Source organism: Emydura macquarii, unplaced genomic scaffold (assembly GCF_026122565.2).
Source record: "Emydura macquarii macquarii isolate MOO-44397 ecotype Brisbane River unplaced genomic scaffold, CSIRO-AGI_Emac_v2 contig_3390, whole genome shotgun sequence".
Lineage (NCBI taxonomy): Eukaryota > Metazoa > Chordata > Testudines > Chelidae > Emydura > Emydura macquarii.
The window spans coordinates 2790635-2809524 of NW_027133527.1; the positions used below are offsets into that span (position 1 = coordinate 2790635).

The 18890-nt window shown below is 40.6% G+C and overlaps 2 protein-coding genes across 6 annotated transcripts in view; both read left to right on the forward strand.

The window, feature by feature from the left end:
- Positions 1-11362, forward strand: part of PRPSAP2 (phosphoribosyl pyrophosphate synthetase associated protein 2) — a 39566-nt gene extending 28204 nt beyond the window's left edge. For all 5 annotated transcript variants that reach the window (XM_067534185.1, XM_067534183.1, XM_067534186.1 and 2 more), the window contains 4 exons: positions 4820-4968; positions 7666-7736; positions 9948-10094; positions 10698-11362. In XM_067534185.1, coding sequence (XP_067390286.1) covers positions 4820-4968; positions 7666-7736; positions 9948-10094; positions 10698-10856 — 526 coding nt within the window. In that variant the 3' untranslated portion in view covers positions 10857-11362. The remainder of the gene's footprint in view (positions 1-4819; positions 4969-7665; positions 7737-9947; positions 10095-10697) is intronic.
- A 4160-nt stretch (positions 11363-15522) lies between these two features.
- The window catches only part of SLC5A10 (solute carrier family 5 member 10), a 76714-nt gene continuing 73346 nt past the window's right edge, over positions 15523-18890 (forward strand). The window contains exons 1-3 of the mRNA XM_067534362.1: positions 15523-15652; positions 17225-17296; positions 18786-18890. Coding sequence (XP_067390463.1) covers positions 15542-15652; positions 17225-17296; positions 18786-18890 — 288 coding nt within the window. The 5' untranslated portion in view covers positions 15523-15541. The remainder of the gene's footprint in view (positions 15653-17224; positions 17297-18785) is intronic.

An 18890-nucleotide genomic window follows, 5' to 3' on the forward strand; every position in this document is an offset into this window, starting at 1 on the left:
AACAAGCACAGAAGGAGTTTCCTTACCTTGTCAAATCTTTTTTTAAACTTCCTCTTTATTTTTTAGTAGTTTATGTTTAACACAGCACTGTCCTATATTTGCTTTTTTTCTCTGCTGCTGCCTGATTGCATAATTCCAATTCCAAATGAGGCGTGTGGTTGACTGATCAGTTGGTGACTCTGGTGTTCGTAACTAAGGTTTTACTGTATGAACAAAGAGACACTGTCAAGATTGGCAGGCCAAAAAATAGCTTTTCCATCTTCTGCCAAATCTGTGTGATGAAATATTTTTCAGATTACTAAAGTATGGACAAAAATAACTGATCCACTATCTAATGCACATTGCTGTTCCTGAGACGTTCTGCTTTGCTCTTCTTCTTTTTTTAATTTTGCAAGCAGTCATTTGAATGTTTGAGAAATTGTCCATATCTCAGTACCTTTGTTCTGATATTTAAGATATTGCGTTCAGCCTCTTCCAGTTTTATTATAACTTCATTGCTGTTTTTAGAAGGTAAAGTGAATCCAACAACTGAAGAACAAAGAGTACTTAGCATTCCAGAACTTTTTGTAGCATGTTGTGTACATGTGTGTATTGTATACAATTTCAACTGTGGACGAATAAAAATGGCAAGACAAATATGATAACTCCAGTGGTCCAAAATGTTTGCTTAATGTGATCATAAATTAGTAAGTGACTGGCCAAATCCTAAATATAGAGGCATTATTCTTCAGTCTGTCTGAAGTGTGCTTAATCCAAGGTCCAGGGCAAATTTTCCATTCCCATTGAGATTAGCATTTTATCACATGTTTACGCTTGTTAAGTAATCATCGTGGATTCCTTGTTTAGTTAATTTATGGCTATCTATCCCTCTGCTCTCTGATGGAATTTCACTCCTTTAAGAAGCTGATAAGGAGTTGAATGATAGTTTAAGAATTAATGGTGGCTTCTCTGCAATCACAAGTAATTGCTTGTGGAAGTGTTATCTAGACTTTCATGTCTAGGATATTATGACATTGTTAGCAGGAAAGGTTTATTTTGTAACAAATCAGAACAGTTTCTAACTGGTAGCAGTGTACTAGGAAAAAACTAACGATTTTTATCTAGCAATATTCTTCATATGAACTAAATATTCCACTGCTAGTATTAAATACCTCTTTAATCTGCCTTCCATGTGACAGATGCTGTATAAGCGGATACACTTTATTTTTTACAAATAATCATTCTGGCCCCCAACTGAATCCCTGTCTTGCAATTCAACCTCTGAGTTTTACTGTTTTTAATATAAACTGTTAGCTGCATACTCTTGTTGACAACAACATTAACAGGATCTTTTTGATTGAATGTTAGGGTGTCTTTATTTACTATTTTGGGAATATGTCCTTAATACCTGTAGTGAAGCATACATAAAGACCCATGGGCACTGTGAAATATTACAAATTCTGTTTCTGGCATCAATTTGATGCCTTAAATATCTGAATTGTAAGTATGCATCTAAATCTGTGAAGCCATAACAGTGCAATTGGATAAAAGATTAATTTTATTTCCTGCAGTGGTGTATAGTCTTTGGTCTTGCATTCCAGGAGTGCTTGTATTTTGTTGATGAGCGCAGTGATCCCTGAGAGTATGGCTACACTGATCGACCATTCTGGATCGATTTAGTGGTCAGTGAAGACCCACTCAATCAATCCAGAAGTTGATGCTGTAAAGCCACCACCTCAAGTGGCGCAGTGCAGTGAAGACGCTATGCAGAAGGAAGCACAGCAGTCGACGGGAGTTACGCAAGCTACTCTGTGTAGCTTGTATAACTCCCATCGACTGCCGCCAAATTTCCAGGTAAGTATAGACTAGGCCTTAGTGTTTCATAGGGCTTAATCATGCCTGTTAGTCATAGGTTAGTATTGGAAGCTGGGCAGAGCTGCCCTTTCCTTCTGAGAGCTCCTGTAGGCATGTATTAAGGGCATGAGGGAAGCTATATTATTGTGGCAAATCTGTACAAACTATCACAGCTATGGTCATGCCATCCAAAAATGCGAATACAAGCCCTTTCATTTGCTCATGCATATCAAGTAATTGTGCATGCAAATAGAGAACCTAAATGCACAATTAATAGATTTGCATGGGAAAATGAAGGGTTGCATGTACTCCTGTTTTTGTATGTGCATCGGTGGCTGAAAATTTGGCCTAAATAATATGGCATTGAAGGCAACTGTCAAAATGTTGCTTTGTACAACTGTTTCTTAAGCAGTCATTTCTAAATCTGAAAAAGCTAAAGAAAATAAATTGTTTGGGCAGAGGAGATAAACTGTTGAAAATAACCAGCGAAGACAAATGTCAGCCTCAAACAATTTTTCTTTTGAATATATGAAAGGAAAGCTTTGTCTCTTGTAATCAGAGTGTTCAGTTTGTGGTCTCGTTGCAAAGTTCAGGTAAAAATCATTTTGCCTACAACTTGAGTTTTATTCAGTTTGGTCTGGTGTCCTGATTGTGCCAGTTAGACTTTGTAAAACTCCTGTTTGTTTAATTGTATTTTTTTTAATTGAGAAAACGGGGGGTTGGAAGAAAAATCATATGCTGTATTTAAATATTTATTAAAAAAATCCTTGCCTCTTACAATCTCTGGAATTAATAAGTGACTCTTAAATGTAACTTAGTTTGCCAGTGATGCTGCTTGCTTACTTCACTTGGTTTGCACAATGAAACTGGACTTGCCAGTTCTAGTTTTTCACTTGCTATCCTCCTCCACTCAGCATTTGAGATGCAAATACTGAAGGGAAAATTATATCTCCCTTCCTTTCTTCCCCTAAGCAATCAAACAAACAATTCACTGACATTTTAAAATGTCATTGAAAGCCTTATTTTTAACATTTTAAATTTGTACCCTAAACTCTTTGATAGTGGTTCTTTACATAATTCCAGATTGCAATTGATGAAATGGTGTATGGTAAAGGATTTTTTTTGTTTTGCAAGTTTACTAAAACTTGCAGCAAGTCATCTGGCAATCGGTTAAATAGCTGGTTACTTGAGTTTTGTCATTCCTGTAGGATGCCTATAGTTGCAAACCAGACTGTCTAGGTTATTCTGTTCCATTAGTCCACCTCTTGTGTTCATATAATTAATTTTAAGAGGGATTCTACTTACTCCCATTTGAATAAGTTTCTCCCAAGGAAATGCTAGTTTGACGTTTTGGATCTGCTGTAGTCATGTGACCTGTCCACGCCTAGGGTAGCCACCTGAAAATGCCAAGGTCAGGGCAGGCTGCAAAGGGAGAGCAGGTTCTCCCAACTCTGGTGGGTGACACTGAAGTCAGACTTCCCAACCAGTCACAAACAGTGCTTCTGATTCCCCACTCTGGACATCAAGAAGCTAAAACAGAATATACACAGCCCCCTTTACTGCATTTCAGTCTCTGACTCCCAATAAGCCACTAGGTCCAGTAAAAAAATAAGTTATTTAAAACTCTATGCTCTTTACCAAAAAGGTTCTCCTGACCCCAAAGGGTCAACCACAGCACCAGATCAATATAAGTTTGGATCTTACCCAAAATACCACACTGCCAGCCAATCCTTTAGTAACTAAAACTAAAGGTTTATTATAAAAGGAAAGAAACAAGCTATAAGAGAAATGTTAAATGACTAAAGCAATCAGATACATATAAATGATTTGAAAGTCTATATATATCAGGTTTCCAGTAGAATTGTGGAGTTTGCAGGCTTGTATAGTCCCTCTGGTGTACATCCAGTACCTGGATGTGTCTCAGTCCTTTGTTTCACAGCTTCAGTTGTAGATGAGTTGATCCAGAGGTAGGTGAAGACTGAAGAAGACAAAATGGATGTTGTGTACAGCTGCCTTTTATGTCCCTAGGCCTTTTGCCATGCTGCTGCTTGTGGAAATGTACAGAAATAAGACGGAGTTCAGAGTCACATGAGTAAGTCCTGGTGACTCATCAGGTGTATCCCTTCCTTCTCTCCCTGGGCCCATTGTACCTGTGAGTTTCCTTAATGGGCCATTAAGCAGGCTAGTGCTGTAGCCACCCTGTCTGGGGTGTCACCCAGAAACACAGCACAAGTTGAAATACAGATACATCAAACATATCCATAACTTCCAACACAAATATGACACATGCACATAAACAATATCATCATACTTAGCAAATTATAATCTTTCTAACATTACCTGACATGGCCTATCTCACATTAATTATTGTAATTTTGAAATATTGATGTTAAATATCATAAATGATCCCCTCATCCAGCCAGTGTCAAAAGTCAATTGTGGACCACTGTCAAAAACACCACTAGACTGAGAGGCCAGTGGCAGTTTTAAGGCCCAATATCTTGGGCTCCCTCAGGACTAGAAATGAGGGATGTAAACCATTGGAAAAGCTCACTTGAGTTCCCTAGTTTTTCAGAGGTACACAGCATTAATTTCTAGCAGCATTGGGTCATGACACTGTGGCCCTTACACTTTTTTCACTTCTGGCATGAGTTTAAGGTGATAATCTTACATGATTTTAACAGTTGATTTTTAATTCATGTTGCAGCTGAAAGATGGAAGAAGCAAGATGGTAATCTGACTGCATGATTAACACTTGTTCTGTAACTTGTCAAGGCTTGAAACACTTTGGCAAGACCAGTGCAAATGCTTTCAGGACTATCAAACTTTTCCAAACCCAATGATAAGAAGGTGTCTTCTAGAAGTAGTCCCTGCTTTCTTTCACTCAGTTGTAGTAATCAATTTTTCCTCTTTAAACTTTAGAAGAAAAAATAGACTTGTGTTGAGAGATTGGGTTATTTCAACTTTAATGTATTCTTTCCTGCAGGGCACAGTCTTTTGCTGAGCGCTTGAGGCTAGGAATTGCAGTGATTCATGGGGAAGCTCAAGATGCTGAATCTGACCTGGTGGATGGTCGACATTCACCTCCTACAGCCAAAAATGTAGCCGCTATTCATCCCAGTTTGGAGATACCCAGTAAGTAAGTTTGTGTGTGTGTGTAATTGCTTACATATTGGATTTTTATACTTGGGAGATTAGAAAGGGATGGTTGTCAAAAAAACAGTAGCAAAGAATTACTCCTGATACCCTTTTCCTGTGGCGCCTATGATTTGCAGAAGTGCAAAACTATACGGTTGAGTGACAAGGTGGGTGAGGTAATATCTTTTATTGGACCAACTTCCATTGGTGAGAGAGACAAGCTTTTGCTCTTACAGAGCTCTTCTTTAGGTCTAACTGAGTGTTCTGTATGAGTTTGCAATACCTACACTATCGGGTAAATAGACAAGTGAATTCCTCTGCCTCATAATTTCATTGCCTCATATTTTACACGTTACTTTAAGGCTGTTTAGGTTTGATTTGTTTAAATACTTCATTTTTGTTAACCAGTATATACCTGCCACCCCCCAAAAACCCTCTTTTTTCCCCTTCCCTGCTCCACTTGAGGTTAAAAAAATCAACTTAGGAAGGTAGTATGGTCCAGGAGATAGGGCATTGAACTGTGAGTCAGGAAATCTGGATTCTATTCCTGTCTGCCACTGACCTGCTGTAGGACCTTGGGCAAGTCATTTGCTTCATGTTCTGTTCATGATTCCCTCTTTAAAATGCTATATAAAAGCCAAGTACAGGATTTTCATGGTGAGGTGAATATCCAATAACTGCCGTACAGTGTAGAGAAAACAAAACAGTTGAGATGGAGCTGGCTAAAAAGATTTCCGGCTGAAGAGAATTAATCCCAAGGAGTGCTTTGTATTGTTGTATATAAGCTAATTAATACAAAAATTGTGCATTAACAGATAGGGTTGCTACATATACACAATACATCAGACTCAAAATCACCACAGACCACATCTGTAATTCTGCCACTTCATTTCTTCTTTCTGCTAAACTAACTCCCCCAGTACTTAGCAGCTGTGGATATTTGTTGGAGTAGTAATTTAATAAATGTGGTGGGTGATAGAAAGCTGCCCTCCCTGTTGGGGCATAGTTATAGTTGTGCATATGATAGCTGTGGTAGTGGTTAGGTGCATCCCCTGTGGATGGAAGAGTAGAATGTACGTACTGTAAACACAGACCTCTTCTTCAGGCCTGAAGCTTGAAAGCTTGTGTCTCTCACCAACGAAAGGTTGGTCCAGTAAAAGATATTAGCTCACCCAGCTTGTCTCTCTAATATCCTGCAACCTACATGGTTGCAACACTGCATATGACTTTCTCCAATGACAGCTATGCTTACTTGGCACTTAAAAACTGATAGAAAAATATAGCTTCTGATGGAAAAGATTTTATCCTGGGGAGAGGATTTTGTACATGCTGAAGACTTCATCAATTGGTCGCCTATTTTGTAAAAGCTTTCAGTTATGATGAACAGCGGCAAAAAACTGACCTTTTAGTAATAAAAATTTATTTTAAAAACTAACAAACGTAATCTAACAGATCTAGTAAAGATTCTTTTATTAACTTTGTTTAGTTTTTAAATGTTTTTTAAAAATATACCATTTGAAGCAGGTCTGAAATACATCTGTGGTAAACACTTCCTATTAATCTCATGAAAAGACAAAATATAAATGACAGTATTTATGCCCTTTAGCTTTCTCACATTGAAATTTTGCATGGAAAGGCCACTTCATATACAGGAAAAACAGAAATTTATGCTTTGTTTTAAGCTTATCTCAGAATGGAACCTTAACTATGGAGTTGCAATCAGTGTCTTCAGAATTACAACAAATTTAACCAGCACTTTGATAAGGTTTAACATTTATATTTGACTTTTAGCTTGCTTTTTCCCCTCTGCTTTGTAATTGTGGAAAATAAAATGAGAGTGCGCTAAGTAGCTGGAGGTTGTCAAATTTTTTAAACTTTGAATTTTCTTGCTTTTCTGAGATAAATTTTACTCCATTAACACTCTTTAATATCAGTTAGATGTTGGAGCTGAGAGTGACTTTATCAAAAGGACAGATTGTAAACTTATTCACCAGCAGGTGTCACTGTTCTCAGTGAGATCTAAAAGTTTTAGAGCAGAAAATGGGGGGGGGAAAACCCAAACAAACAAACAACTAAAGAACCCAAATATGCTTAGGATGTGTTTGACTATATGATCCTATCATGGCTGGAAGCTTTATTTATACATCAGTTTGTTCGTTGTACATCATTTTGTTCTATCTCAAATGTGGCAAGTAACTGTTTTATTCATGTGCATTTTACATCATTGTTGTGCCCAGAAATCCCAGTTCGTCTCTAGGAACTGAGTGTCAGCAAAGCATTCTTAAGTTTTACTGTACAAATTGTACTGCATACAAGACTTAATGGAATGGGTTTGCAGACAGCAAACATGCCATTAAAGCACCAGTCCTGCAAGTTACTTCATGGGTAGATCTCTGTGCCCATCTGGAACCCCATTGTGTTCAGAGGGGCTCTGTGCAGGTGTTTGCCCATACAGAATAACTTGCAGGATTGGGGCCTAAGTATTTTTAGTTAATATCCTATATGGAAAGAATCAAGGCCTTGTGCATGAGACTGCTGCCTGTGGAAGCAGAGCAATGATTGTGGAGACAGCTGCTGCTTTGCTTTTATCTAAGGGGGGGGGAACAATGACTAGTGCAAAGCAAGAATTCTCTTATTCATTTTAGCACGTACAAATGTTGAGATCTTTTTTTTTTTTTTTTATCCTTTAATCAGTGCTGATTCCAAAGGAAAAACCACCCATCACAGTTGTTGGAGATGTAGGAGGAAGAATAGCCATCATTGTGGTGAGTGAATGTTTTGGATCAAAACTCTGCTGGCTTTGAATTTAGGAACAATCATGTATAATTGTGGGTATCCTTTAAAGTTGGGTTAATTTTGAGGGTTTTCCTATTGTATCTAAGCTAAAATTGTCAAACTCTTGACATGTAAGAGAATTTGGGGTCACTCTAGTCTTAAACTAAGGATACATGGGGCAAGAATTCAGTGGATGAGCCAATCTTGGTTTTTCAACCTCAAAAATTAATTTCCTGCTTCCCAAATATAAGTGAAATCTTTTGAAAACAATATGTTGGTTGGTTTGTTTTTTTTTAAATCCCTTCACACTCTAATTCTCCCTTTATAATAAGCTTGAAATGGCCATCCACAAATCTTGCTAGTATATAGTTGAAGGGTCACTATTAAATGCTGAGCTGTTGGCATTTGGCGTTTAAGATTTTTTTAACTAGTGCAAAAACATGGGTTGTTTGGGTGTTTGCTCAGTACATGGACAGTGTAAGCACATAAGGAAGACGTTTAGGTTAACTCTGCGATTTCCTAATACCCTTGACAAGCTCTATTAACTGAGAACAATTATGGACTTAATATCTCTATGCCCCTTCTATAAAACGGGTTTCGCAGTGTACTTTACAGGAATAGAGAGAGGTTAATTAAGGTTAGTAAAGCACTTGGAGATAATTGGGTAGAAGATGTTGCTAAAATGCATTGGATTTCTCTGAAGCTTATGCTTAAAATATTGGTGTAATTGTGTGTAGTGGTTCTTCAGTTTGAGCAAAACTGCAAACTGCTCAGCCTTAATGGAAAAATTGCATTGATAAGGCCATTAATTTCAATTTTCTTTCCACTTTAATAATTTAAATGACCAAGAGAATTTTTAATAACAAAAATTACACGTAGATTGACATTTGAGGGAGTTTAAAAATAAAATTGATCGCTCCATTCTCTCTCTCGCTCTCTCTCTCTCTCTCTCTCTCTCTCTCTCTCTCTCTCTCTCTGTGTGTCATCTTTTAATTTTTTAAATAAAATACTTCAGCACTGTTTCAGTTCTTGATGATGGTACCAACTCTCTCTGCCAGTGTAACTTACTGATGAAATATTCTGGTGTAACTTCTGAAAATGAACAGTTAATCCAGTCCTTATACTGAATAGACTTTCTGGGCACCGTTCCTGTATTAAAGCCAGTGTGTTGGGGAAGGCAAAGTGAAGGAAAAAGGTCTGGTGAGAGATGATCTTCCAAAGTCAATAGATGTTGACAGGGCTTGCACGCAAGATGTTAAAGGACTAAAGAGCATGTATAGGAATAAAACATAAGAAAGGATGGACCAGTTTCTTTGCCACATTAACTAAACTTTGGGTTATGATTGAGGTGATTTGGAAAAGCTTTTTATAATGAGTGAGAGTTTGAGGTCCCTGTACATCATCTTGAATTAATGGTAATTTTGTCTCTTAGGGGATCTCTTCCCAAATCTTTTAAAATCAAGTGTTTTATCCCTTGTTGAATTTCAAAGTTCAAAAATAAAAAATTATTCTAGGTTTTTAACTGTCCTATAGGAATATTGATTACTGTTTTATTAGTAGACACATTCTGGGATTGTATTAAATGCTTGGCTTCTTCTCTCATATGCCCTCCTGGTTACATGACTGAATCTTGCTGTATAGCTTTTAAAAATCCTCTTGTGCTTTAGTGATGAACACTGCAGTTAATTGTCCAAAATACAATAATTCACACAGAAAAGCAGAATTTGACCCTTATAGTGTCTACTGAATGGGTCACCTGAAACTCTGTCCAAAAGAGTTTATAGAAGCTGGTCGCTGGACTTTGTTGCATCATTTCAAAGGAACAGAATATCATGAATATTAACACTGAAGATCTAGAAGTGCCAATGACATAAAGACTGATGTTTTGTTAAAGAACACTGGAGAAATTGCATTATTATTTGGGTTTTTAATGTTTGGAATAACTTTTTCTGTAGGGGAGTCTTTAGTGTCACGTTCAAAGTCCTGGCAATTCTCCTTTCCCGCACTCTGTTCCTTGAGCCCCCATATAGAATAGTAAGAGTTACTATCAATAAATTAATAATATGGTTTGGATGTAGACTGGTGACCTAGAGAAATCTACTGCCTTGACTCCGGAAGAATTACACTAGATCTGTCTGCCTCTATTGTATGATCTGTTTGAGAAAGTGTTGGGACTTCATTGCCCGGTCTCATTTTGACAGGATGACATTATAGATGATGTTGACAGCTTCCTTGCTGCAGCAGACACCCTCAAGGAAAGGGGAGCGTACAAGATTTTTGTAATGGCAACCCATGGCCTGCTATCTTCAGATGCTCCCAGGTTGATAGAAGAGTCTGCTATTGATGAAGTAAGTGTGGGCAGGATGAGCTAGCTTCAAAGCTCAGAAGCAAATGAAAATGATAAAAACTTTTCAGAGAATTCAGCCTGCTTTAAAATCCCTATTGGCTTGGCTCCTAAAACTTTTTATGTGGATTATTACTAATGACAATATCAATTACAAATTACAGAAACAATACTGTGGTGGTTTGTTCCTGGCTTTGCTTTTCAGTACAGATTAAGGTTTTAACATACAACTTATTCCTTTTTTTTCAAGTCTTCATGAATACTTTAGTAATGAGTGCAGCATAATAATAAGAGCCTAGGTAAAGGATGTCAACATAGAAAGATTCCCTTTAAATGAAAAGTAATTAAGAGTGCATTCCCTTATGTGTGTGTTTAACAGGATGAAGGCAAGGAAGGACTGTTTCTTTATTATCCAAGGCTATAATCCTGTAAATAAACAGTCACAAAAGGAGATCCTGCTTTTCATCAACCAGTTAACTTTCTCAGAACTTGGACGATATACCTTGCCTTTTGAGATTTTGAAGTGATGGGGTGAAGATCAGAAAGTGAAGGGAAAAGGTCAGGGAACTCATTTCTACTGTGATGATTTCTCTTTCTCTCTTTCTAGGTTGTTGTAACCAACACGATTCCACATGAAATACAAAAACTCCAGTGTCCCAAAATTAAGACTGTGGATATCAGTATGATCCTCTCAGAAGCCATTCGCAGAATCCATAACGGGGAGTCCATGTCTTACCTTTTCAGAAATATAGGACTAGATGATTAATCTATTCTTTTTATCCTAAAGAAAATACCCAGGGCCAAACTGGAAGCGTACAGAAAACAAGCTGTGAAGCATCATGCTTACCTTAATATTTCAATTGAGTCATTTTTGTTTTGTTGTTTTTCTTGGTTTAAATTTGAAGTTAGACCAGATTTCAAGAGCTATTTTTTTTGCAGTTTTTGAAAAATAAAACCCAAACGTTTTCCAAAAAGAAAAAAAAAAGTTCTAATTGTTTTAGGTTAGTTGCACTATATATGGAAAACAAACACTTGAGGCAAGAATTTAGCTCCTAAACTAAACATTCCTTTTCCAAAGCTGCTTGCTACAAGTGCTTTAAAGAGTTGATAAAATGAAGTGACTGTATAATATTTGCATTTAAAAAGCCAAAAAGGTTGTACTGTTGTATGCAGTTAAGTGACATTTTGTAGAAGTGCTTTTATAGAAAAGCATATGAAATATGCACCTGTATTTATTTTCTGCAACAAAGAATAAAGATTTGTTTTGTGTGAGCTTTTTTTAAAATGTTTATTCAGTAGTCACATTTACATTGGTCTCATCAAAAATTGACATTTGTGGGTGTGGTGATGTTGAACAAAGTTTAAGGTTTGGTACATTTGGTATATTTTCCTTACTAATATAAGCTGTGTACATAAAAAGTAATTGGTTTTATATTGTTGCTGCTTTACTGTGAAAGAGCAAAGGAGTTGAGGAGGAAGGAAACAAAATATATTACCAGTTTTTGATTGAATTGCCACACTTCACTAATTGTATAGAGAGACAATAGTGTGTAATTTTATATGGCACCAGAGGTATTCAGGGCACTTTACAGACAAGTGGACAGGGCTCATCTATAATAAATATGTACATTATTTATTATTCACTGTCATGGTATCAATTTCTGCCCTGTCTTGCTGTTGATTGACCTGTTTGTAACTTGGAAGGCTTGGCCTTCCTTAACATCCATTATCCAGGTGTGTGTTTTTTCACAAATGCTTCATTAGATCAGTCTGGAGCCATTCATTTGCAGAGTTTTCTATTTGAGTGCTGGTTGCAGGCAATAGCAAATCAATATTGCTATGCTTCATTAGGGATGAGTCATTGTGTCAAAAACAAGAAAATAGTGCTTCCTGGGAGTTTTTCCAGCCTGAAAGTTTGCTAGGAGGTTTGGACTAGAGACAGAGCTGGACTTGCATAGCTTAGGTTTCAGGCCATCTATGTTATGGAATAGAAACACAGGCCTCTACCACTGACTTAAATCAAATGCTTATAGTTACACAGGAAAAAGCTACATTAAAAGAGTATTCAAGTTGGAAAGGTAAGCATTCCAAAGTTAGGAAATGCCAGAATGAAGGTTGCCTGTGCAACCTTAATTAAGCCCCTTGTGCATAAGCATTATAATAGTCACTGATTCCATGATCACATGCTATCTTTTTTCTGAAAGGATGGAGCATGCTCAGTCCTGTCACACACAGGGTCTATGAGAGGTTTGAGCATGCTCAGTGAGGACAATCCTCAGAGATGTGTTAAAATCAAGTCTCTGCTGAGCACGTGCAAACTTTTTTTTTTTTTTCAAAAGCTTATAATTTGGCCAAATATAGGTGGGCTTTCATGGGGATGGGAAAGGCACATCCCTGACATAAAGGCCACTCCTTATCAAACTTCAGGTCTCTGTTCCAAAGCATAGGAATGCTAATTTCTAAAGAATTTTTTTTACCATGGGCAAAATGTAACTTTTCCTAGCCTTGTTCTCAAACAGCTGAACCACTATGGCTGAAACTTAAACAAACAAAAATCCACAACAAATGCACATACTGAGGTAGATAAAGTAATGGAAAATTTCAGCCCAAATTGTTAGTGTCAGAATTTTATAAATAAACTTGGCAGAATTCAGTTTTTATTATTTTATAATTTCAACAGATAAAGTTTTAAAGCATTTTTTCTATTTTTATTGATATAAATTGCTGTAGTTGTGGGAAAATATGGGTAGATCAGACAATGAGGGGTCAGACAATAATGACAATAGACATTGAGATTCAAAAGGTTCAAGCTTTATAACTTAAAGCATAAATTGACAATATCACCTGTCAAAATATACAAAGTAAATATCCTTAAGCTCTAAAAAGTTCTCAAGCAGCATTTTTCTTACTTTGCCTGTCTGTTAATTGTGATTTATTATCAAAGGAAATATTTTCATTGGTTTGTGTGTTTATGGTGAAATCTACATTTACAAACGTTTGGCGATAAAAATCTAATCTTTCCGAGCCTAGTTATAAGTAATCAAAAATAGGGATTTGTAATGTGAAGTGTCAGGCAATCATAATAGGTGGTGCTACCAGCCCTCCTATAATAGGTTTACTTACGTGGGTAAATTTTGGATTTGGATCTGGATTTTGAGCTCCGAAGTTAGGCGTATTTGCATCGAGGGACTTGTTTTGACCAGTAAGAGGGAGAATGAGTTTGGAATTTAAATCTGGGGTTTTATTGCAGATCAGTTTATAATATACAATGCCTTGCAAATGGCTGCAGACTGTCTTTGGCAGTGCCAGAGAGAAGCGAAAGATCACTTTTGCTGTCACTGTTTCTCTCCAGTAAAGAGAGATGCCTTCCTAATATCAAAGGTTGTGAATGAGCTTTTGCTTAGTTCTGCGTTTGAATTCTGCGTTTGGAATCAGTCAGTCCATTGCCATTTGCCTTGTAAGGTACTTTGAGTAGATGAGATGCAATATAAAACTAAATTCTGTTTGCTCTTAAGCTGTGAAATCCCTTCGTGTGAAATATTCGCACTCAATGATAACCCTGTGAGGTTACCTTTCATAAGACTGTTGTTTCTAAATTTGATTTCTGGTGTTTCCTGTCCAGAAATATGTGGTGCATGTAGCAGATGTCAAAATACAGCATTGTACCTAGGTTATACTTTAACAAAGGTAGATTATTAAGCAATTTAGAAGTGTTACTAGATACACCAAGCTGACATAGTAACACTTACATGGGCTCCAAGTGTGTTAATGCAGGTTATATAGTAATTGGCCAGCAAGAATAGGGCCTGTTAAAATGTAGTCCAAAAGGAAAAGTATGCACGCAGACTTTACAGAAGAGAGGTGAAAATACCCTAGATATTTCAGTGACTGTCAAAATATTGGAAAGATGGGCTAATAATCTATTCAGATGAGTAACTGATCTACATTTTATTAATGAAACCCGAAGGTATGTGATTATCACACACAGCACTGTTTTAAATAAAATGGAGTCAGTTGGCTAAGCATTCAAAGCACACAGCAATCTGAGTAATAAGTGATATCACACAAAAGAAAGCAGACAGGGCGGGGCAGGAAGTGAAGAATATTGTATCCATTTACGAGGCTCAAGGAGAGTCAAAGGCAGAGACTGGTCCTTTTAATACAGGAACAGGTGTTTGTAGCCCTATCCTCATGGGGAGTGGGGGAGCAAGCTGGAGTGGCCAAAAGTGGCACAAAAATATAGTTGATCTGCTGCTCTCTGAGCAGAAAGAAGATGGAGCAGTGTCTGCTGGCGTTTGGAGTCTCTTCAGGCTGCTGCATCATAGTAGAATTGAAGATGGCTGCAGACTGGGCTTTTTAGGACTCTGTTAGTGCATCTGATCCCTGAGCTTTGTGCTGGCTACTCCTCTTTTATGACAAAGGAATCCACAAATTTTGACTTCAGGGCTCTGTTGTCTTCAAGTGAAATTGTGACAGACCCATTAAATGTGCCTGTTTTTGCTTTCCTGCCATGGCTAATTGCCAGGGTGTCGTGAGCGAAGAGAAGTTGTGTCTTTGCAGCAGTTGTTGGTTTCACTTCAGCCTTTTGTGATATCAAAATTCCTCCCATGGTAAATCTTATCTCCACAGAATGCAGTGCTGGAGGGAAATGTGTGGTCCCAACCAATCCAGACCAACATTTTCAAACCGGTAAAGTCAATGGCCACCGGAGGTTCTCCACCCCGTAGCGATCAGTCTATTTACCTAGGGCCTTAACTGTTGGCACCCAAATTTGAAAACAGGAACCTTAGTGCACTTTTTCTCCCACAACTGTACTCTGGAGGGAATGATCTCATCAGCAGAAACATTCATTTAGAAACGAGTCTTCGACAAAACCCTTGACGGTGGTTCTAGTGCCATTGCTCTTACGGCCAGGAAACTTTCCGTCTACTCTGTTTCAAACTTTATTGTTCTGTTGATCATTGAGAGAGACATCCTCTCACAGACCTATGGCTTCCCATAGCAGCCCAAAGGTTTCATTCATTCAGAGTGAAGGAGAGAATGACTAAATCTTGCTGGGCCTTGAGAAACAGCAACGTCAAGCCCATGGTTAAATACCTGAAGAACATGCCTCCAGGATTATTGCTCAGGGGCATCTCAATTCAAGTCCGAGCATAAGAAGAGCCAGTTTATGGCCCATTGGTTGCAGACAGCCTGAAATCATGTTTGTAGCTCAACAGCTGCCTAATTCACTGGACTTGGCTTTACATTCCTGGACCTCTGAGTGGCCATATGTTAACAGAGAGGGGGGAGGGAGGCAGAAGCCATGCAAACTACTTCGCAAAGTGAAAATCCCAGTTCTGGCTTGTTTAATGATCAATTCCCACATGCAGCTAACCAGTTACTGAGTCAGTGATTGTCTCTGTGACACTCCGCTGCTTTTTCTGAGACTGGGCAGGGAGCGGCGGGACAATGGGGGACAATTCCACCGCTGGATCAGTTACCCCTTTGCAGCTGTTCAACGTTGCTGACGTTATTGTCGTGGTGGCTTATTTTGCCTTGAACGTGGCTGTGGGAATATGGGTAAGAGGGTTTTTTGTTTAATTAATTTGCTGTCGTGTACTGAAATCTTGGCCATTTCTGTCTTCTCTCTCACGCTTCTCAGGTGCCGCTTGCAAGGATCGGGAGCCTTATTTTTGAAATCCTCATTGGTTAAAAGTTATATTTTACTATTGCGCCTCTAGCAGCGTCCCTTCTGGACTTCAGCCTGCGAGGTGCGGAGGGTGCTTCATTTCCATTCACGCCACCCCAAGTGCTTTGCAAACTAAGGCCCTGATCCTGCAATCGGGTCCACCTGCATGGCTTTGATTGCAAGATTAGGCTGTACAGGCTTGATTCTGCAACCAAGTGGTCCTCAAACACGTCCAATGAAAAAGGGCTCCTTGTGTGAGTAGGAGTTGCTGGATTGGGGCCCAGCTGCATACTGTATGACTTAAGGTATTTTCCCATCTGCCTTTAACTTGAAGAGCTAAGGATTCTAATCAAACTCACTGAGAAATGCTGGCTGAAAGATCTTCACTGGACTTAACGTGCTTAAAGTTAGGCATGTGCTTAAGTGTTTTGCAGGAAGGGAGCCAAGTACTCAGCACCTTGCGTGGCTGGGTTTTGAGAAGGCCAGGACACGGGGGAGGTGGGGCCAGAGGGAGTCACTTCAGCAGATCCCGTTTTTTAAAAGAGAGAGACGCATTTGCAAATGTTTTTACAGCCCCTAGGTAATCCTGAATGGGAAAGAATTGTTTCTCTTTTATGATGCTCATTGCTCAGAGAGAGACAAGCTGAGGCCAGGCTAGAGCAGAGCAGCATCTCCTATATGGGAACAAAGTGAACTGCCTGTTCTACCTGTCTGGGGTCAGATCCGTTCATTATTAATCCACGCGCCCGCACCTCCCCTGTGAGGAGGGTCCATGGCTCACGATAGCACGCCCCTCTGCTGCTTGAGCACAAGGAAAAGCTCCGTTTGTTGTGGCAGCATAAGGGGCCTTCACTAACATCCGCTTCAGTCCAGAGGAGGATTCCCGTTGACTTCCCGTGGTGTTGAATCAAACCTCAACGCAGGCAGGGTTCTCAGCCTCTGTTGGCCTCCAGCTATTGGATGTGAGCAGGTTTGACTCCAACCATTGTAGGGTGGTGGTACGTCCAAGCCAAGCCTTTCTGCTCAGCACTGAGGTCCAGCATGTTCATCCTCTATGATTGTTTCTCAGAGGTTCCTCTGTGGCCACCCTTGCCTGATGGGCTCCATCCTGCTCCAGGAGCTAGCCCCAATGTCATATGATCTAGCAGCTAGCGCACTGGACTGGGACTCAGGAGACCTGTGTTGTAGTCCCTGCTCTGGCGCAGGCCTGCTGGGTGACTGGGGCAAGTCTTTTCACCTCAGTTTTCCCATCTGTAAAATAGGGATAATGATGCTGCCTTCCTGTGTGAAGCTCTTTGCAATGGATTGCTCTAGATCAGAGTGAGGTGGCGGTGTTAGAATCATCCCTCCGTCACATGGCTCGCGCTCACCATCCAAAGGTGCCTACCTCTTGGTCGCTGTCTAGGATGGTTTTGCGGGAGCAGGGCTCGTTTCTTTCCATGCTGATCTCTGTTTCTTCTCAGTCCTCATGCAGGGTGAATAGGCATACGCTCAGTGGCTACTTCCTCGCTGGCAGGCGCATGGCGTGGTGGCCGGTAAGTAGATGCCATCTCCCTCTTCCGCTGGCTTCTCTTCTGTCCCTTTATGCAGGACAGTCCGGGTCTCTCACTTGGGCGTCTGTTGGAGAGCCATTGCCCTTACAAAAAGGAGGGCAGCAGGGTTTCCGGGACAGCGGTGGCCCATGCTGCATCAACCCACCATCACCTCCAGTGCCCAGAGAGAATGGAGCTAATATTATGCTGCCTCCGTACCTGGCTTGCCACATGGGGTGCCTCTTGTGTTTGAACTGAGTGTATTACCTGGCGATGTATCACTGGACACCTCGGATCATGCCCCATAATGCATAACACAGGAACGCCCTGGATTCACGCCATGGGCAGCCGGCACCAGCCCGCCCCTCCTGACTTAGAGCCATGCCTTCCAGACCCTCATTTCTCCAGTGGCGGGGTCCCTCTTCACTGCGGCCTCTCTGAAGGTCTGTGGTCTGCTGGGTCCTGCCAACCAGGACTCGGACCCCAGATCAAGGGAATCTGTATTTATCCTGCCACTGCTCGGAGGGTCTGAGGGCATCCAAACCCAGGGATCTCCTAGGAGATTTCCCTGTAGGCCAGTCTAAGCCTGGGTCCGGGGTATTTGCAGCAGCAGGATCTGAATTCTATCCCCGTTGTTGCTGAGTAGCGTTGTGACTCCTGCAGAGTTGTAGGTGGCACCAGTTTCATTACAACCAATATGTTCATGTTCCTGCCCCTCCCCGCGCCCCTTCCTTCCAGCTCAGGCCTGGGCAGCATTGCCCGGCCATGGGGCATTCTGCACTGCGGCGAACGTAACGGTGGGTGGTTCCCTGACAAGTGTTTGAATGAGGAAAGGAAGCCGCGGGCTCCCAAATGCCTCCCAAGGACGAGAAAGCCTTTTAGCGGCCTGGTGAGTGAGATCAGGGTGAGCTGAATGTGCACGTCCCCCTGCACCTGTCCTAGCCCGTGGGCCCTTTAACTGGAAGCTGTCTCTGCCCATCACAGGCCTGCTGGCTACAGGAAATCACGCAAGTCTTCCTGGCTCTTGGGCAATGGGGCACATGGGATTGGTGCTCATAAGAGCTGCATGGGCTCCGAGGACAGGGAAGTCCTGGAGACAAGGGCTGGACGAGACCCTGAGGGGCCGTGAGACTGTCTGAGTTGCTGTGTGTTGTTTTGGATCCTTGCTTCTAAGGCAATAGAGCAAACGAGTTGGAATGGTAGATTTTTTTTTTTTTTGGGAACGTGGCTTTGCCGCCTTTGTCTGGTGGATCAGCTCCTCCAGCTTACGCTCCTTGCAGTTTGAGTTTACGGCTCCTTGCAGTTTGCCAAGCACTGATCCCTGCCCTGTGCCGGCCAGGCGAGCCCTGTCTGAAACCTGTCCACCTAACACGGTCCCATCGACAGCACAGATGGAGCCAGTGTTCCGCTTCTAAAGGCAGGCGGTTGCAAAGAGGTCGACGCCTAGCTAAGCTGTGCCCGCCCCTGGCTTTCCCTGCTTTCTGTTCTGCAGATCGGAGCCTCCCTCTTCGCCAGCAGTGAAGGATCCGGGCTCTTTATTGGACTGGCTGGGACTGGAGCTGCTGGGGGAATTGCAGTGGCTGGCTTTGAATTGAAT